Source organism: Taudactylus pleione, unplaced genomic scaffold (genome assembly GCF_031769625.1).
Source record: "Taudactylus pleione unplaced genomic scaffold, aTauple2 ptg000381l, whole genome shotgun sequence".
NCBI classification, from domain to species: Eukaryota; Metazoa; Chordata; class Amphibia; order Anura; family Myobatrachidae; genus Taudactylus; species Taudactylus pleione.
The window spans coordinates 11,267,557-11,287,600 of NW_028284782.1; the positions used below are offsets into that span (position 1 = coordinate 11,267,557).

Consider the following 20,044-nt stretch of genomic DNA (forward strand, 5'->3'; position numbering starts at 1 on the left):
AACTGCCTTTTGCATAAAAGGGCATTGACATACTCTTCAACACTTTACTTTTAAACAGGTGCATAACTAGAACTTTGGATGCCCTATATCAAAATTTTGAAAGGGCTAAAAAGGTATCCAGATAGAATACAATTTCACCAAGCCCTTACCAAGCCATCTCCCACTGCCTCTTCCACCACTGGACACCATTATGCACTTTACTTCCTACTACACTAAAGTTTCCTCCCATCTGAGCAGAGTTTAATTTTGGAGTCTCAGAACACCAGCTCGCGCACACGGCAGTCTGGTACTTTGGTGTTTTTGTCTACGCACCCTGCTACATGCACACACCAAACAATGAAGCAGGGTTCAGCAGCAGCACAAAGGGAAACTATAAAGGACCCATTGCATATTTTTTAACTGGTACTTGTATTTTGTTTTTTACTCTTTAACTTGGAAATATGTCAGCAGGACATGATCTTTGATTAATTTAATATCACTTAAACAGGTTCTGAAATCAGTATAATCCAGATGTAGAATAATGCAGTGTAACTTCCTACACTAGGTGCATTTTACCACAGCTTTTTGCAGAAAATGTATATTGAAGCTATTCCAATATCTTTTGGATCAGAAGTTCCTGCTATTGGGCCTGCAGGTGATCTGTTCCTTACTATAAAAGACAAGGCTGGAACACAGCTCTATGCTGCCCTGTGCCAGAGCCGCCCTCTCTAGGATGTAGAGCACTGCCCAGAGAGCCCTCCACAGGCTGCCTGCCCAGAGCGTCTCTTGGATGCTTTGGGTGGATTAGCAGCAGTACTATTGGCCGCATAGTGTCGTTCCAGGTACCCTGCAAGCCACATGCAGGTGCCGTGGGTCAGTGACAGTGCCGCCATGTGCCGTGGCACTGCTTGCACACCCCTAATTATGGCCCTGATGAAAGAGAGTACTTACATTAATTTTGTTCAATGCACATACTGTAGGGAAATTGCTCTAACAAGAAAATCAGCTGACTCTCAGGGGTATATTTACTAAAGTGCAGATTTTTCGAATTGGAGATGTTGCCGATGGCAACCAATCAGGTTTTAGCTATTATCTTCTAGAAGGTGCTAGATAAATGATAAATAGAATCTGATTGGTTGTTATGGGCAACATCTCCACTTCTAAAAGCCCGCACTTTAGCAAATATACCCCTCAGAGTAAAGCTAGATAGCTCTGAGCAATAATATAATTATTTACTAACTTTTCTATATAGTGCCAGTATAATCCGTTGCGCTTTACAATTGGAAACAAAATAGTAATAAAACAAGACTGGGTAATGACAGACAAAGAGGTGATGCAGTTTATATGCCGGCGGACGGCATACCGGCAGTCGAAAACCGACGATGTAAACTCGCCGTCCGGCATAATGCCAACGCTGATACTTTGAATGACATCAGGATACTGGCATTGGCATCCTGACTACCGGAATGCTGAACGTCCGGACAACACTAAGTATGTGCAGTTAGCCAGGGATGTTGGGGTTAGGATTAGGCACCCCCGGGGGGAGATTAGGGTTAGGCACCCCCCGGGGAGGGTCAGGTTGCGGGGAGGGGGGCTAGGTACCACTGGGAGAGGTCAGGTTTAGGAACCCCCCCCCCCCCGGGTGTTAGGTTTAAGGTGCGGGAAGGGGGTGGTTAGGGTTTGGCACCACTAATGGAGGGTTAGGGTGCTTACCTCCACCTGCCGGGATTCTGCACCATTCGGGCTTCCAGCGTCGATATTTGAACCGGCGCCTATTCAGATGCCGGCATCTCATACCGATTTCTGGAAGATGGCCCTGTTCGCAATCTTACAATCCATATGGATTTAAGAATTGATACACAATGATAAATGCTACATATTGCATAGTGGTCCAGCCAGATTGCAGAGGTTCTTGGTGGACTGTATGCAATCACCCAGCACGCTACTGTGGTCTCTTCGTTCATGCGAAAGTTTGTCTGGCCTTGTGTTCACAAATCCACCCCCCTTGTGTATGATGTTTTAGGGGTGTGACAGCGTGACAGCGTGTCACCATTTTTGTCTCACTGGAAGCTTTCTCAAATGCGCTCATCATCCATCACCACTGCTTGGTGACACCATCTGACGAGGTGACACCAAAATTGCAGAGCAGCTCTGCTGTTTGGGTGTCACCCCCTCGGATGGTGTCACCCGCTGCAGTCCGCACCCCCCTAGTGACACCACTGGTTGTATGATCCAGTCACACAGGAATGTTGGTGTAGGGTTAGCAGGATGTGAAAGTGAAGAATGCTAAAATATGCAATGGTTATACTGCACAGGTTCTCAAACTCGGTCCTCAGGACCCCAAACAGTGCATGTTTTCCAGGTCTCCTCACAGAATCACAAGTGAAATAATTAGCTCCACCTGTGGATCTTTTATAATGTGTCAGTGAGTAATGAATACACCTGTGCAGCTGCTGGGTGTCCTGGAAACGGGAACTGTTTGGGGTCCTGAGGACCAAGTTTGAGAACCACTGTTATAGTGTATAGAGGGGATGTAATTGGCTAGGATAGCTTATAGAGACTATGTTGTTGGTTCTGAAATTTGCTAAGCTTGCCTGAATAGTTAAGTTTTCAGGGAATGCTTGAAGGTTTTGAGACTACTCAGCTTTGCCATTATATAAACTGATAAATTTTATTATTGCCTATATTAGGGCACACTATACCCTTTAAGACCTAACATGTTTAGGTCGGTTTATGGTTGGTTGGGGACAACAGTCTGACTCTGTGTACAGTATTAGCATAAATGCCCTGCTGGCACTGTAGCTGCTTAAACAGAAAATAAAAGAAAATGTACCTATCAAAAAAATAATGAGATTACCCACAACGATTTTATTAAAGTAGAATTTCACAACACTACGAGCAAGATTTCCAATGGTCAAAAGTTCTATATCTAAAATAAATTTGTTTTGTTAAGTTTGCAAAGTTTTATTTTTGGTGCTCTATTATCATTAGGTATAACTTGAGGGTATACATATTAAAGAAGTCACTGGGGACAGAAACATACAGGCAACGCATTAATAGGCAATTATGCAATGAGAAATTAATTAGGTGTTTTCTTAGCTTGGAGTGTGTAAAATATTAATATGCAACACAAGGCATCAGAAGGCATGTGCTGTATTGTTAATATAGAGCCTGTGTTAATTATATGCAAACAACAGACCTGTGCTTTAGCAGAACTGCTCCAGCAGTAAAAGTCCTACACTTGGTCACATATAATTGCATACATTAAAGGGACACATGTCCCTTGGGTGTAAACATTGTACGTTGGCCGTTGCGATCAATCGCTGACTGCAGGATCGGCCAATATAATGTATACCCAGCTTTAGTTTGATTGTTTAAATCAGTGGTTCCCAAACTTTCTTGAATCATGGCACCCTAGAGTATCAACATTTTTTTTCACAGCACCCCTAAAGCTGGCCACACATCTAAAGATTATCTGTCCAACCAGTTGACTGGTTGGAATGAAAATCTGGTAAGGAATACAATCAGCAATTTGCTCCCAAACGCTGGAAAATGGACCAAAACTGTTGTTTGAACAAATAGTTTAGATCAAACATTTAACAAACTTGTCTGAACGACCATTTTCATCTGTTTTCTGGCATTTAGGAGCAAATTGCTGATCATCATTTACTATCATACGTTACCAGATTTTCATTCCAACCAATCAACAAGTTGGCTGGTTGGATGTAAGTTGGTCTAGTGTGTGGCCAGCTTTAGCCAAAAGTTTGTTATTGAGAAATTCTGAAGTAAATTGTGCTTACCTGTCATCCTTAGGTTCAGTTATGTGGTGGTGGACTTTTGTTTGTCCACATATTTTATGTTTTTGCCTCTTACATTGACCATAAACAGTTTGATTTGGTGCTGGACCACCATCCTGAGGCACCCCAGGTGCCACGGCACACGGTCTGGGAACCACTGGTCTAAATAGTTGAAAAGCCAACGAAACAGATACATGTGGAAATGGTTATAAATATTTCCCACGTTTTGATTGGTTGGATGATACGGCCATTGATACGGCCATCAGAGAAAGCTCATGTTATTTACTTATCGTTGACCTGCACCTTTTTTAGTATTTATTTTTCCCCTTATACTTGAACCCCTTTGATCAAGAAGAAACCGTCTTTTGAATGGACTTTTTCTTTTTAACAAACATTTTTTGAATAATTGGGAAGTGTGTATTTTACTCAATTAAAATGTATTTACAGAGAATTTCTTAATATGTTTATTCAAACTTACTTTTGTTTTTAGGTATAATGGACAGGAAACACCAAAGTAGTTCTGTAGACAACACATGTAACCTGTTGCTCTATATCTGTTGTCCCATCATTCTGAGACTTGAAGTTCCAAAATAGTGGGAGTGCAATGTGGGCCTGATTCAGATTTGGGACTAGAGTAAGATAGAGCAAGTAACTGTGGGCCTGATTCAGCAAGGAACACAAGTGTGCGCACACACGCACGCACTCGGCCGCTGCTTGTATATGCTAATCAATGCATACGCACGGCAACCGCAGCATAAGATGCAGACACCTAGCACTACACAATGCCGCCCACTTCCCTTTACTCAAAGCCTGAGTAGTCCGCAAGACAGCGGAAAAACATCGGTAACATCGAGAACCATCGGACCCATACGCACATTAGAGGTTGACCTGATGTTGTGCAGGATTTTGCCCACTTCCTGTGGGCATCGAGTCATCTGGCTGTGCATGCCGCTGCACTGCCTTAATTATGCACGCCCCTATAACGGAATCCCAACGCACAGGCACACCTGCATTCGCCCGTCCACCCACAAACTGCACTTCCTGTCAATCAATATCGGAAGGGTCTGCGTACACACTGCGTGTAGTCTGCATAATCTCACCCGATCGCCCTAGCTAGTTCACGCACGCGCAGTGTGATGCACACACATGTGCAGTGCAAAAACATCGGCCGAGTGCGTGCGTTCTCTCACTTGCATTCCTTGCTGAATCAGGCCCTGTGTACATGGACAAACTATGTTGCACTGCAAGAGGTGCAAATACTAGAAATGTGTGGTTTGGTTTTCCAGAAATCCAAATCCACCCGAATTTCATGAATCAGGACAAATCCAAGTCGCGGATCTAATCTCCTGAGAAGATCTGGATCAAATTTGAGTCACGGTTCTGATCTTCCAGTGGTTTGGAATTCGGATTTTAAATCCAAATTTCGGGTTTTGGATTGCAAAAATGATTTTATCGGTTTTTAAAAACTTTTTATATCCAGATCCAAAAGCAAAACACTTAAGGGTGGTTTTGCAAAGCCAAAACCAAAGCACGGAGGTAAGCGCACATCTCTAGCAAACACTTTTGCGTGTACTGTAGCCCACAAATGCTGGACAGCTTTATTTTTACAATGCAAGTTAGATCTCAGTTTGGGCACACCCTTCCCAGATCTAAAGGTGCCCATCCACTAGCAGACATGAAAACGACTGCTCGATTACGACATTGTAATCGTGCAGTCGTTTGTCAGTCTGTGATGAACCTGCACTGAATGAGCAGTCGTTCAGTGCAGGCTCATTAATCATCTGCAAACATGCTGAACTTGACGATATCGTCAGATTGTCCAGCATGTTTGCACGATGATAGATGTCTAAACGACCAGCGGGCACGTGCATCACTGGTCGTTTTAGACATTTTTGCAAACGAATTGCAAACGATTTCTGAACGATTGAACGATTGTTATCGTTCAATCGCTCAACTTAATTGTCTAGTGGATGGGCACCTTTAATTTCTCTGCACATTTTAAATCTGCCCCACCTGCAGTGCAAGATGCACAGTTACTTGCTCTTTCTTACTCGATTCCCAAATCTTAATTAGGTCCTGTGGACCGCATTCAGAGCCGGATGCTATTTGCGCTCGCTCGTTCAGAAAAAAGGGGTGGCTATTCAAATGAACCGTTCGCTCTTTGCGGTCTGTTCACGCCTCTAGGTCTGAACGAGCGTACAAAACATGCGGTCGTTTTTTTGAAAACTACGCCCCCTGGCCGCTCGCATCCTACGTCATGTCCGCTATTTATTAGATTAATCGAGTACATCGACCAGCGTATGAACTGCTCGCTATTCTTGTGGTTGGTTTTTCCTACCGCAATCTTGCGAGCAGTTCTGACTATAAAATAACCCAGTGACGTGGTCAATGACGCTGCTGTATTAATTATGCACACCCATAAAACGCCCGTTTTGACCTTTAAGCACGCCTGCGTTCGGATCTCCACTCCCCGTTTTCAAGCACCTTCCTGTTACCACCCACAAACGCCTCATCCTGTCACTCAAAATAGCAGGCATTCGCTATTTAGCGAACAAGCGATTTTCGGCCGCACTGACTGGTTCGCGCATGCGTATTACGATCCATACGCATGCGCAGTTGTGCAAACATCGCTCGAAACGAACGAGCGGCCGCTTACGAGCGGCTCTGAATCAGGCCCTGTGTTCCTAAATGCTTTTTTCTATGCTGCCTTGTCTCTGTCACACATTTTTGATTAGGTTTATCGCTCAGCACAAACTACTGGAAGGGGAGGGGATGAAACCAGACTTCATAGCAAAGAGCAGTTTAACAGGTTGCTTGTGTTTTATACAAACCTTCATGGACAACGTGTGACAACTACAGTAGGCATCCCAGAATATAACAAAATACATTTTAATAATAACATAGACTTTGCAACAAAAGTGCAATTCAGTTATTAAATAAAATCCAAATTATAGTATTGTAATAGTAATGAAATGCTCTCTGATTATGTTTTAGAGTCAAAGAGGGTGATTCAACGAGTTGGGTATGGATTGCCGGCGGTCGGGTTGCAGCTGGTCATAATACAGACAGTGGCATCCCGACACCCATAAGGAAACAAGGTAAGTCTAACCCTACAACTCCCTCCCCGGAGTTTAAACCTAATCCCCCCCTAGTGCCTAAGCCTAACCTCCCCCTCCCAGCTCCCTAATCCTAACACCCCCTCCCCAGTGCCTAACCCTAACCCAAGCCTAGTGCCTAACCCTAACCCTCCCCTAACTGGCAATGCTCAACTTCGAGATGCCAGCGTTTGGGGTACTAGTGCCGGGATCCCGATGCTGTCTGGATTTCGGCGCTAGTATTTAGACCATCGGTATCCCGCATCCCGATTCAGCAGTGGACGAAATTGCAAAGCTGCATGCAGGCAGCTTTGTAGTTCCATCCTTGCAAATAAGAAAGTGCAGCAAGAGGTGTATGACACCCCCTGTTGCATTTGCGATCCCAGCACTGCGACCAAGGCCGCAAACTGGGATCACCATCGCGGCCATCGGATACATGGCCAACCACCCCCGCCCCTTAAATGCCTTTGCCTGTCAATCAGGCAGAGGCATCAAAGGGGCTGCGTGCGATTACGTAGGACCCATTCTGCAGACTTGCAGAATAGGTACTGCGCACTCCCAGCTTCCCGATAATTGTGAATCTTGTTCAGCATTGCACCTGCGTGCATGCTGAATCAGCCCCAAAGATCAGTAACATAGCACATGATGTCAGTATGTCATACAACAAGTGCTGGGAGGAGCACAGGTCGCACACACCTGTTGAGGTTCATCATTGTACAGTAACTAAAACAAGCACCAATTAAAACTCGGCAAACCATACGGATTCTAGTGTTCTCTGAGGAAACACTAAGACAATTATGCTTTCAGAAAAAGTAATAATCCACAAGCCTTCTTGTCACTAATGATGGACTGGTAAATACACATAAATCTTTAAAGGTGGTTGGGTATGATGTCCCGATGGCTGAGTAGCCGCTGCGTGAAATACAGACGCCAGAATTACAGGGGCAGGTAAGTACACTAACCCGACCTCTCTCCCACCAACCCTAACCCTCCCTTAGTGGGGGGTGCCTAACCCTAACCCTTCCCACCGGTTTTGCCTAACCCTAACCCCCCCCTCTCCGCACCCTAAACCTAACCCTCCCCGGAGGTGCCTAACCCTAACCCTCCCTCCCCACAGCCTAACCCTAACCTCCCCCCCAGAGGTGCCTAACCCTAACCCCCCTCCCTGCAGCCTAGCCCTAACCCTTCCCGAGGGGTGCCTAACCCTAAGTCCCCCCAGGGGGTGCGTAAACCTAACCCTTCCCCCCCACGGCTAAGAGCGGCTTACCTTCGTTCGGGAAGCTGTCTGACGAGATTCTGGTGTCGGGATATAGACGGGCATTGGAATTTCGGTGCCTCTCTTTAGTCCTGTGTCGGGATTTAGACGTCGGGATCTAGACAGAATGCTTCCCGGCTGTCGGTATTTTATTTTATCTGCATCCCTTTTAAAGGTAATATCTCATCTAATAAATAGCAAGCTACGTAACTCTGAAGATTTCGGAGCTATATTTGCTTTTGCTGGTGTGTTTTTTTCTCAGCATAAACAATTGATGGCTCCAGAGAGAATAACTGGGGCATTCTCTTAGAAAGAAAGAGGAAAAAACCCTCCACAAGTGACGCCTGGTTTTTCCCAGTAGCAAATGAAAGTTTCATTTGATACAATTCGCACTGCCAAGTTCCTCGCTCCTGAACATGTGAGCGCCAAGTGCCTCCTGTTTTCATGCAGTGAGCAGCTGCCCGAGCATTTCTCCCTAATAAATATTGCAAGCTGTTTGAGTGTCTGAGAACACATCATGGAGACAAAAATAAGAAAAACTGCAGCTTGAGCCACTGGGATTGTCCCTAACACCCCAACATAATGCGCAGCACAAGAGGTTTATTACAGAGGCAGGGCGGAATGGGAAATAGCAGCCTAATCGTTTTACAGCCACCTAAATGGAATGTTTACATTATATACCATAGCTCTACAGTTGTTGCAAATGTCATTTCTGCAAATGAGGAGATATTTGTTACAGAGAAAGTTAAGTTGTAGAAATAATACAAGCAATATCTCAGAGTAAGATGATACAGCTCACATATACTGTACTACTGTGGGGGAGTCTCTATTTTCAAATATCCTATGTAAGGTATGACAGTGTGTTAATCTGTGCAGATTGTCTACATATACATTTCACAAACTACGGTATACCAGAACATATATAATCATTCCCATCAGTTCTTGCCAGAAGCATAGCTGGAAATTTATCGCACTGCAACAGTACTGTAATGGAGCCTATTCACCATCATAAAGTCATAACCCCCACAGTGCCATCCACAGTTAGTCCCCTATAGAGCACATCTCTAATTGCATTAGTCTAAATGATATATACAGTTCATATATCCTCATTACTTTCCATATCCAGTTGTAAAGCACAACAGAATATGCTGGCGCAATGTAAGTAAATGTTAATAGATAAATCACATATTTGTAACTGCTTGCATTAGTTTATCTTGAAGTGATATTGGGTACTGTAAGGCACATAGCTTCCTTTGGGTTAGGTCTCTTGTTCGGACCTAATAACACTTGCATGAAATGCCCCTGGTTACACCCATAGTCCATGCACCACTGGAGCTTACAGTCTACATTTTCTAGATTCATTTAGTCAGAAGCCAATTCAGACTGTGGGAGGAAACTGGAGCACCCGGAGGAAACCCAAGCAAATACAAGGAACATACAATCTTCACACAGATAGGGCCCTGCTAGAATCAAACCCATGGATCCAGTGCTGTGAGACTGCAGTGCTGACCACTGTGCCATTGTGCTACCAATTTATATCATAACTTGATAAATATGTACTTATGCTGTGTTTTCTGCAATGGCTAAGCCCTATTCTATAGATAGCAAGGAGAAGTGAGCCATAGAATGAAACCGTATCCTTTTTTATTTTATTTGTTAAGAAATTGAGAATGCTTTTAAAAATATGTTAAATTCTGGGTCATTCTTGCATTTTTTTTTTTTTTCAAAACTTGCTACAAAACTATTCTTTTATATTTACATTTTATTGAAAGTGTTTTTTTACATGTAAAGCACGGTAGGCTTTACATAGAAAAAACACTAGAAATCTCTGAACTAGAAATCTCAGATCCCCAGGAGCCTCATCTGTGAACTAACAGGTTACCCATCTTCCTCTGATTTAAAGAATGGTAGATGTGTGCATATTTATTGGGAACACTTAGCTGATGATGCTATACTGTATTACTTATTAACAGAAGATTTGATTGCTCTGTGCCTGTAAGGAGTTGCTGCCGCCAGGAGAACGCCAAGCAGTTTTAGCCCATTTGTTCAATAAGAGCAGCAGGCATACTTACTAGTAACGTGCTGTCACGTGTGCTCACTCAGAGGAACGTCCTGCGGTTTGTCTGCAGAGTTCACTTGCTTTAAGCATCATGCGTGTCATTACACTCCAAAGTGCTGCATAGACAGCTGATGATACTTAAACCCTTTAGTGCCAGAGGGACATACAATTCAATTTAAGCAGTTAATCTAATAGAATGCATCCCTAAAAGGTGATGACATGAGGCATGGTGACAGCACAAGCAGAGCAGCTACTATTGAAGTCTGTAACAAATAGCTTGTTTTATGACTGTTTTACTTATAGAAACTAATGATAGAGAGTAAAGAGAAGTCTATAAACAATGCCAACAAAAGGGAGCTAGCTATACCAGAGAATTTGTTTGACAACAGTAAGCAGCAATAACAGGCCAGTGCTTTCCTGGTGTTCATTCTATTCTTACTGTGCAATATATGCAAGAAAATGCTGCCTTGCCCTACTTTAGCTCCATGTAAATATATGTTGCATTTCTAAACTAAACTATTTTCTAAACTATTCGACCAATGTATACAGATGTGTCCTCACTCGTCTTTGTTGCAGTCACGCCAAAATAGCCCCTCTCGGCTAGCGGCGGGCATCTTTTTGCGTCTTTTTTGCCAAAAATGCATCTTAGTCGCAATGCGAAGCAACTATGAAGCACCAGAAGACTATATTGATTAATTTGATATGTGACACTGTATATCTGTGTGCGACTGAATCCTGAATCAGTATGCAAAGTGCTACGATTCAATGGTCACAGCTTTTTTTTCACGCTAACTTCCCTTTACAGACTTAGGGCCTGATTCAGTATGGATCGCAATGAAGCTGCGAACATATGCTAATGCCTGGCACAGCTCAGCCAGCATAGAGACGCCCACTTCTGCTTTCTCAAATCCGTAATACCTCACAGTCCTGCGTATACATCGGTACCATCGAAGCACATCGGCCAGTCACGCATAATTACAGCAGGTCTGACCAGTCGCAGAAATTGCAAGTCACATCGCGAGCAGTGAGTTCCCAAGCTGCGTATGCAATGGCAGTGGCTAATTTATGCACGTCCATGCAACGCCGTTTATATGGACATACACGCCTGCGTTTCTCCAACCACTCCCCCGTCACACAGACGCTCACAGCCTGTCACTCACCCTGCAAAGGATTCCTATCTGCATAGTGCACAGTGCGATACATGCGCAGCGCTGAACAATCGGCAGATCTGCGTACGTAGGTACAATTGCGTAGGCTGCTGCATCAGACCCTCGGGCGCACAGAGATATACAAGTGTTGCATATAAAGCTAAACAGCACTGTCTCATGGTGTGTACTAGTGGCATCTCATTACGACTTCCATGCATTTTTAGCAAAAGAAGACGCCCAGAACTAGCAGAATTGCACGGGGCTTGGCGGCTCACTCACGCTGCATGGCGTTTTAAGGCTACATGAGCAAGGCTATAGCTTTGAACAAGAAAATAACACTGGTTTTTACAGTTTCATAACCAGAATGACAGAAAAATACAGTATATCAACCTGTATTAATATGAAATACAGATTGAGTAGACTTTTGTGTATATTCTGTGGAGCTAATCCATAATTTCACAAGCTACAGCCATTAACTTAAGTGGAAAAAGTGTGATTTATAAATCATTTGAGCAACATTCTGCAATGCAGCCTGCTCCACCAGCGGTGTCATTCAGAGGTCATACCTTTCTGCTTGCTCACTTTCCGCACAGTCATTGCCGCTTGCCTCTTCTGATATTCTGAGATTTCAAATCCTAAAGGGAAGAGACAGAGCACTGCTGTAACCTCTGACAGATCATGCTGGTTTCTGCAGCTACTCTAAAACAGTCATTTTAACTAAGTCCAAGCAAAGAGGGGGTAAGTGGTCACGTAACTTATGTGCATTACATATTGTGTCATTCACATCTGACCAAACCTAACTGTAAATATTATTGTACAAACTCTTATGCTGGGTGCACACTGGCAGATATATTGGCCGATCAAAACTAGCTCGTCGCTTCTGACAGCTGATCATGGCTTCACCTCTGTAGGTTAATCATGCAACATTATGTGATTCTATGGGTTTGTTCTGCTGTATTATAGAGAGTTTGTTATTTAAATTGCGAATGCATTGTTTTTATCAAAACAAATGTAAATCAACTTTTTGGTGCTTCTCTCCTATCTGGGTGTAGTACACCGGACGTTAGCCTAGCACTGATGCCACTGGTGCAGAGCTGGATGCATCTGGAGATGCCTCCCCCTCAGCATATAGACATAACTATGCTATTGGTAAATGCATCTTAAATGGCTGAATTTATATTACTTAGCCAGCAGTTAGTTGGAGTTCTCCTGTGCTTACAGAGGCCCACACCAGAAGAGACTGTACGTTCCATTAGGCATGTAATAAGCAGCAAGCTGCCTTTTGAAAGTTTGATGCAAGTTATTTAGTTTGTTACCCTTTGTTTCAGACATATATGGTGATGTAGCAAAGCAACTACTCAAACGCTTCTCATTGCCACATGCTTCAAAAAATGCAACCTATTTAATAATGTCCAATAAAGTCCATTAGAATGCATTTGTTAGTACAATAGTATCTATCTGAACTAATTGTGTCACATAGCACTTCATATAAACAAGGTTAACAATCCCCCAAAATGAATTCATTACACCTTGCCTACAGATGTGCCCACATACAGTTATCCTCAAATCGCATCAAATAGACCCCTTTATTGGACCACATACTTTGCGACTTAGCCATGCCAAAACACATCCTAAGTACCAAGTACACTGTAAACTATTTAAAATGCCAAATTGTGGAAAATGTAGCACAACGAAGGAAAAAGTAGCAAAATTGAGGAAAGAGTACCCTGTCCAGGTTAAATAGGAAAAAGATTGGTTTAATACGAGAGACCTGCACCATGCATCGTTATGTTTAATCTGATACTTTATACCAATTCCTTTGCTACAAAAATACTAATTCTAACTACCTAGTGCAATATAAAATAAGCAAAGTAAGAGGCAAAATTGAGGAAAAGGTAGGAAAACTGAGGAAAAATATGCAGTCTGTGTTAAAAGGCAAAAAAAAAAAAAGATGCTTTATCTGCGACTTTCTACTAATTCCTCTGTGACAGAAAACCTAATCCTAAGTAGCTAGTACACTATAGGCAAACATAGATGAAAAATTGTGGAAAAGGTCGCACAATGAAGGAAAAAGTATAAAATTGAGGAAACAAGTACACAGCACGGGAAATGCACCAGGCATCTTGCTACATATGGCACATAAGGGATAGATGTAGGAGAACACATCTGTATGTTGATAAAATAATGTATCCCTCCTGTAAATAATGGATGTTCTCCTTCAAATTATTATTCATTTGTTACAATTGTTTATAAAAGAGACGACTGTGCTATATGAAAGCTGCACACTACATTGGGGCCTGTTTTACCCAACATTGATTTCAACAGTCCACACTTTCTTTAGTGTATCTTGCAATATTAAGTAGCAGGGCAGGGCCTCCCAGCTAGTAGTTAATCATCTTCATACTCTTGTCCCACAGTCATTTTGTGAAGCTCTACCTATGCGATTGCTACTGTACTAGTGGCATTAAATATACATAAATTTGGTTTAAAATTAATGATAAAGAATACGATGTTGACCCACGAGACACATAAATATTACAGTTAGAGTATTCAGTCTGCCAAACACAAGCTTCTTACCAATCTTCTCGTCCTCCTGCACCATCTTCCTCTCTTCCCGGAAGGCACGAAGCCATCTCAGCTTCTCCTCCAGCTTCTTGGCAAAGTAAAGATGCATTTCCTCTGTTTCCTTGTTATGCAGTTTAAAGGCATTCTTCACACTCACATTGAAGTCCTCATCCCGTCCATCATCCACCTCTATGACATCAAATTTATCCATGTCCATCCGACCCTTGTAGTAAAGGATGTCCCTCCGGATCAGGTCCTGTGAGCAGTACAATGGTGGGTTACCACAAGAAACTCCATGGTTATCTGACAGAATGTTATATAATATGAAAAGGACTAAACTCCAACAATCTTTAGTACAAATCAGTAGCTCAGTACTGCAGGGCTGCTCTTCTGTAATATATTTCTGATTAAAAACTGTTTTGTAAGAATGTCATTATTCATAATGGAATAATTGTACAGCTGGGGGGATAAAGTTTCAAGTCAAACAGTATCTCCACTTCAAAGACCATCTTAGCTTTTTAATAAGCATCGCTCACATTGTTTAATCTCGATGTATTTCTTAAATATGTTGTTAATAATCTTCAGCAGTTTACATGTTTATGACGTGAGGATGTCTTTGTTTCTATGTCATATCAACATATGCTTGTTGTCACTTTCAAGCTGATAATTATAAATATAGTCTTCAAAAGCGATGATAAAGCTTTATACAGCAATTTAACACTCAAATTAAATAGGCTAAAGAGTGTTTTATTATTTTTAAATACAGCAATTGTTAGATTTAAGTAAAAAAAAGGATAACAAAGGAAAACTTGAGTTACTTGCATTCACACAATGATCAAGCAAAAAAGTAAAAAATCTTAGTATGTGTTTAGATTAAAGAGACTAATAAAATTAAGATTAAAGGGTAACTTCCAACAAAAGAATTATTTCCTGCCTTCACCAAAGTACTGACAGCTTGTGTGGAAATGCCTACCTATTTACTCTATTCACTGCTGGGAGCAAGGTACGATAAGACAGTGATGGAGTACACAGGAATTGCACCTCTGCCTAAAATTGACATGATGGCTTTGGACACTCATCTCCTGCCGCAATATTACATGCTACATTATAGCTCTATGCTTTAGCGTGCTGTTACATGTAACACATAATACTGAGAAAAGTACAGCCAAATGCACCATGGAGATGTCAGTGTCCAGATCCACCATATCAGATTATCAGACACATGAGGGCTGTATGCCCTGTATGATACCTATTTTATTTAACGCCAATCCAGGAGTTCCTGGAGGGGAAATGGAAGTGACTAGTGCAGTTGGCAAAACACAGCATTGCTCAGAGGAAGCAGCCAATGCTCGCTGAGAATTGTGTCACCATGCCCCAACCCCCATCCTGTCCATTTCACTAGGACCTGGGTGGGATGTTGGAGGGTAACCTGTTCTCCCAGGAGTCTGTGGGGACTCAGGGAGGTATGCCCTGTACTACAGTATATCTTGGTAATTCCCATTACAGCCAGATTGGAATAGGGTAAATAGGTAAGGGTGAGGGTGCAGGTAATTCCATCATGCAATCAAATTGTAAATTATGGAGAAAAATTATTGCTACTGAGATTATTCCTTTAAAAATACTGTTTAAGAATAGCAATTTTAACTTTGGCACCCAAAAAAATGCTGGTAAACTGATTTCCAAAGTATTGTGGTTTAATATTTCTGCTGCCTTTGGGTTTAAGTACAGCACTTCAATGTGCCACCGCCTCTGCCGCATACAGGTAAGACGCAGGGTCACACTTACAAAATAGAGAGTACTGTGAAAGACCAATTAATAACTTATTTTACAATTTACTTCAAATTAATATCCTGCAGTCAAGATGTGTTAAAACAGCTACAGTAAGTTTTTATTTCCATCAGTAAAAGCAATAATAAGCTGGACACTATCGTATTAGCAACTGTGTAATGTGAAATATCACAATAAAAATGGGTGTAATTCTTTAAAATGTACCAACATTGTTATATTTATATATATATATACAAAGCACCAGTAAGAATACCAAATAAAAGGATTACATAATTTTATTTTGTATTTAAAGTTCATTATCTGTCACAAGGCAAGTACACTTCACCTACTGTATTCTACTAAATTTCACATTATAATGATGCACAAATAATACATAGTGAAAGAGATCAGTAATGTTACATATCTGGGCAATTCCTGATCTGATAAACACTGGCAATGCATGCATTATTACACCTCCTTACTCCTGTAGGAGGGACAGCTGGTTGGCCAGTGCTAAGCTGCTGATCCAGAGAATACTACATGAATAGCAGGGAAGCATCACTGATAACTGCAGCTCAATCACGGTTGTCACCTCACACAGGTCAGTTTAATTATATACTGTGTACAGTATCAGAAGTTGCTTGGATGTAATTGATGGGAAATGTCTATTGCCGGACTGGTCAGGATAAAGAGAGGAAATGGAAAGAAGGAAAATCCTCTCTTGGGGAGGTCAGGGAAGCGTAAGCTGCAATTATATGGAGCAGATCCAAGTGGATGCAAGACACCATATGGAATAGAGGTTTCTGCCGTTTCAGACACTGGCAGGCATGGTGAAGAAGGTTTAGCAGATAGCAGGGTGGCTAAGTGACATAGCTGAGCGGGGAAGAAGCAACAAATATATCAATCTGAGAACAGAAGGTGGAGATATAAGCCATTGCTGCTCATTATGCAGGAATAAAGACCCAGTACTCGCGTATCTATAATGGGTGCAGAGTGTGTGGTACACAAGGTCACCTGGGTCCAGGGGGGCCACACTGAACACCATGCACCTATTTCTTCAAACTTACCTCTCCGGAGTCCAATTTCGGTGGCAGCAGTGCTGCGCAAATCACCGGGAAAATGGCGCAGTGGCCATTTTCCCTGTCTCTTGTGTATGTGCAATAGGAAAATCACTGGGAGAATGGCTGCTGCGCCATTTCCCCGGAGACCTGCACATGCGCAGTGGACTCTGGCACAACGCTGGAGTCTACTACTGCTCAGAGTCTACTGCTCTGTTGGGTAGAGACGAGGTGGCCCAGGATGGAGACTGCACATGGGCCACCTCCTAACTTAATACGCTCCTGACACACACAGATACAGTATTCTTGAGTCACAAAAAGTAACTGACCATCCTTTAGTATTGACAAACCTTTAGTATTAAGCACTTGATGCATGGGCTAAATAACATTGGGTAGAACAACACTATACATACTGATTATACGCTACAAAATGTTTCACCGTAATAACTACAAGCAGGCAGGGTGGGTGGCCTTTTATCAAGCTGACAGTATGATTTACAGAGTTGGAGGCTGAATAGTATTACTCCATGAGGAAACGTTCACTTTAATATCAATTTAATGTTCATGCATACCTCCCTTGGTAACATAACATTTGTCATGCATATAAGTGGAAGCTCTGGTCTTATAAAAGCCCGTACTGATATGTAGCAGTTTTTTGCATTCATTACAGATCATCAGTGTAGTATAGTATTGTTTTGTGCAATTATTATGTGTATAACATATGCATATTTGTATATTAAGTGACTGCTCTCCAAAATACGTTTCACGTAAAGTTAGCAAAGAGAGAAATTTGTTCCATAAAATAAACTCTATAGGTGCTAGTATGGTTCTAGTCTTGTAACTGGCTCATGTATTTATAAGTGTGCTCAGAAAGGCATTGCATCTTACGTTATTTCTCAGTTCTATTGACTAATGCTGCTGTCTACCACACTACACATGTGTTATGTTATATTATAGCTAGTTTTGATAGTGTGGGTATGAATGAAGTTCTTTGTGTCGCTGCAAGTCCCCAGCTTTGTATACTGTAGGTATAATCTGACTTAATCACGCATTGGGGAGTGCTGGCAGAAACACTTACAATGCTTATTTGATAATTACAGTACAAACACAATAATACTGTTTGGTGGTTTAATCTTCAAATGTTACATAATATCTTTAGGGTATTTGAGAAAAAACACAGACAAACAGTATATGAGCTAATGCAGATTGGCTGCAATTACTTTCCAAAGGCATGATTGAGGGTCACAAAAAAGCAGGAAATTAATATATACTGTAAGCAAAGCTACAACTATCGCGATATATATGTGCAAGTAGCACCAGTAGCTATGAGTCTGGTTAACCTAAGTATGCCTGTGTTTATAACCACCATCAACAAATACTTTGTGGCTCTTGTATTGGCATTAATCCCTTTTCCCAGCAAAAATCTGGATTGTACGTGTAGGGCACTGGTATCCAAACTGTGCACCGTGGCACCCTGGGGTGCCTTTGGACACTTGCAGGGGTGCCTCAGGTTGGTGGTCCAGCACCAAATCAAATTATTTATGGTCAATGTAATGCAAATATGTGGACAAACAGAAATGTAAAACATGTCCACCACCACATAACTGACCCTAAGGATGACAGGTAAGGACAATTTACTTAATTTTACTACTTTACTACATTTCTCAATAACAAACTTTTGGCTTAGGGGTGCCATGAAAACAATGCTGTTACTCTAGGGTGACGTGGTCCAAACAAGTTTGGGAACCACTGGTGTAGGGCTTCATAATAAAATCTCCACCTGAAAATGGTAATGTCTGTTTTTTGTTCACTAGCTTCACATATAAAATGTGCCAGATTAATGTGCCAGAGTAACAAGGCACGCCATTATGAAAAGTATACATACAGTATAGTACTACCACATCATATGAGGGCACCACTGTCTTTGTTAATCCCAGGATGGGGGAGATCTGGGCTTTTCTGGACAATTCTTTCTGTAGGGTGGGGTTTTATTAATGGGATGTCCTGGCGATGTCGGGAATATCCCGACAGTCATCAGAATACTGGCTTCAGAATCCCGATGGTCGGAATTCTGACGGTAAGTATCAGGTTTCGGCCTGCATTCAATTAGAAGCGAAAAGCCGAGATCCGCAAAAAAGTTTCGCCAATTGCGACAATTCGCCAGGCAGAAACTTATCTCCGTATTCAATTCCTTCCGCTTTTCGCATACGCGAAAACACAATGCAATGTAATAGACGAAAAAGAGTCGCCTATGAATAGGTGGTGAAAAAAAGTGCAAAATCGCTATCCTTGTTGTATTGTACTGTAAGTTACTTGTTTCTTGTTCACCTATTAGTTCTATGTACTATGTAAGGCGCTGCGGAACACTTGTGGCGCCATATAAATAAAGGATAATAATAATAATATTTAGGGGTGCAAAGGTGGGGAAACCACTCTGCACCCTTGGGACAGCCCCCAAAAGGATTACGGCGTCAAAAAATCCAAAGTGAAACACCCCAAAAAAGCACTTTGAAAAAGGGGGCGAAAAAGTGCAAAGTGGAGGTACAAACTTATAAAGTAGCGAAATAGACCTTTGGGGGGTCTGCAAATATGGGTGAGGTGTTTTTTTGATTGCAGGTGTTTGCTGAAGGTGCGTTTTTTACGTTTCTTATATCTTCACTTTAGCAACTTTTCAATATTCTTGCACCTATTTTCAAGACCCCAAATTTGACAGGACTACTTATTTTCACCAAGAAATGCTGCTTTATGCCATTCTTCACCACTTGTGCAAAGACGCTAATTAGTGGCAACTGTGCAAACTTAAGTACCCCAAACAGTTTCATTAGGGCTAATCGGACACTACTGCATTGATCCTCAAAGTTTCCAAATTTTGGGAGGTTCAGGCTGATGTCCCTGATTCTGACACCACTTTTCGCCTGCTCTGACATCGCGTGTCTCTGTTTTTAGCGTCTTTTGGAATTGAATAGGGCGGATCGCCGGTACGCGCCCGATAAGTTTCCGCATCTAAAATACGCTATGTAGGCGAAAAGCCCGGCAGGCGAAAAAATATTGTGGGTGCGAAACTATTTGAATACGGGCCTTAGTGTTAGGAGATATGTTTAGGCACTGAGGGGAGGGTTAGAGTTAGAGTTGTGCTGGGTGATATTGCCTCCTGATCATCTAACAAAGGGCCTGATGCAGAGATGGATGCTAACGCCACCGTAGCTGTGAATCTGTACGCATTGGCTGTGTGAAAATATGAAAATGTTGCAGCAGCCTGGATTTGTATGAAGACTACTACCGGCGACTTCACAAGTCCAAGCGACTGCATATAAAGACTTC

The 20,044-nt window shown here is 42.2% G+C and overlaps 1 protein-coding gene across 5 annotated transcripts in view; it reads right to left on the reverse strand.

Annotated features, from left to right (window-relative positions):
- Positions 1–20,044, reverse strand: part of ARHGEF9 (Cdc42 guanine nucleotide exchange factor 9) — a 500,659-nt gene that overhangs the window by 21,902 nt on the left and 458,713 nt on the right. For 4 of the 5 annotated variants that reach the window (XM_088445573.1, XM_088445572.1, XM_088445577.1 and 1 more), the window contains 2 exons: positions 13,911–14,154; positions 11,900–11,968 (listed from right to left, as the gene is read on the reverse strand). In XM_088445573.1, the coding sequence (XP_088301699.1) occupies positions 11,900–11,968; positions 13,911–14,154 (313 nt within the window). The remainder of the gene's footprint in view (positions 1–11,899; positions 11,969–13,910; positions 14,155–20,044) is intronic. The other variant, XM_088445574.1, reaches the window with a different exon arrangement.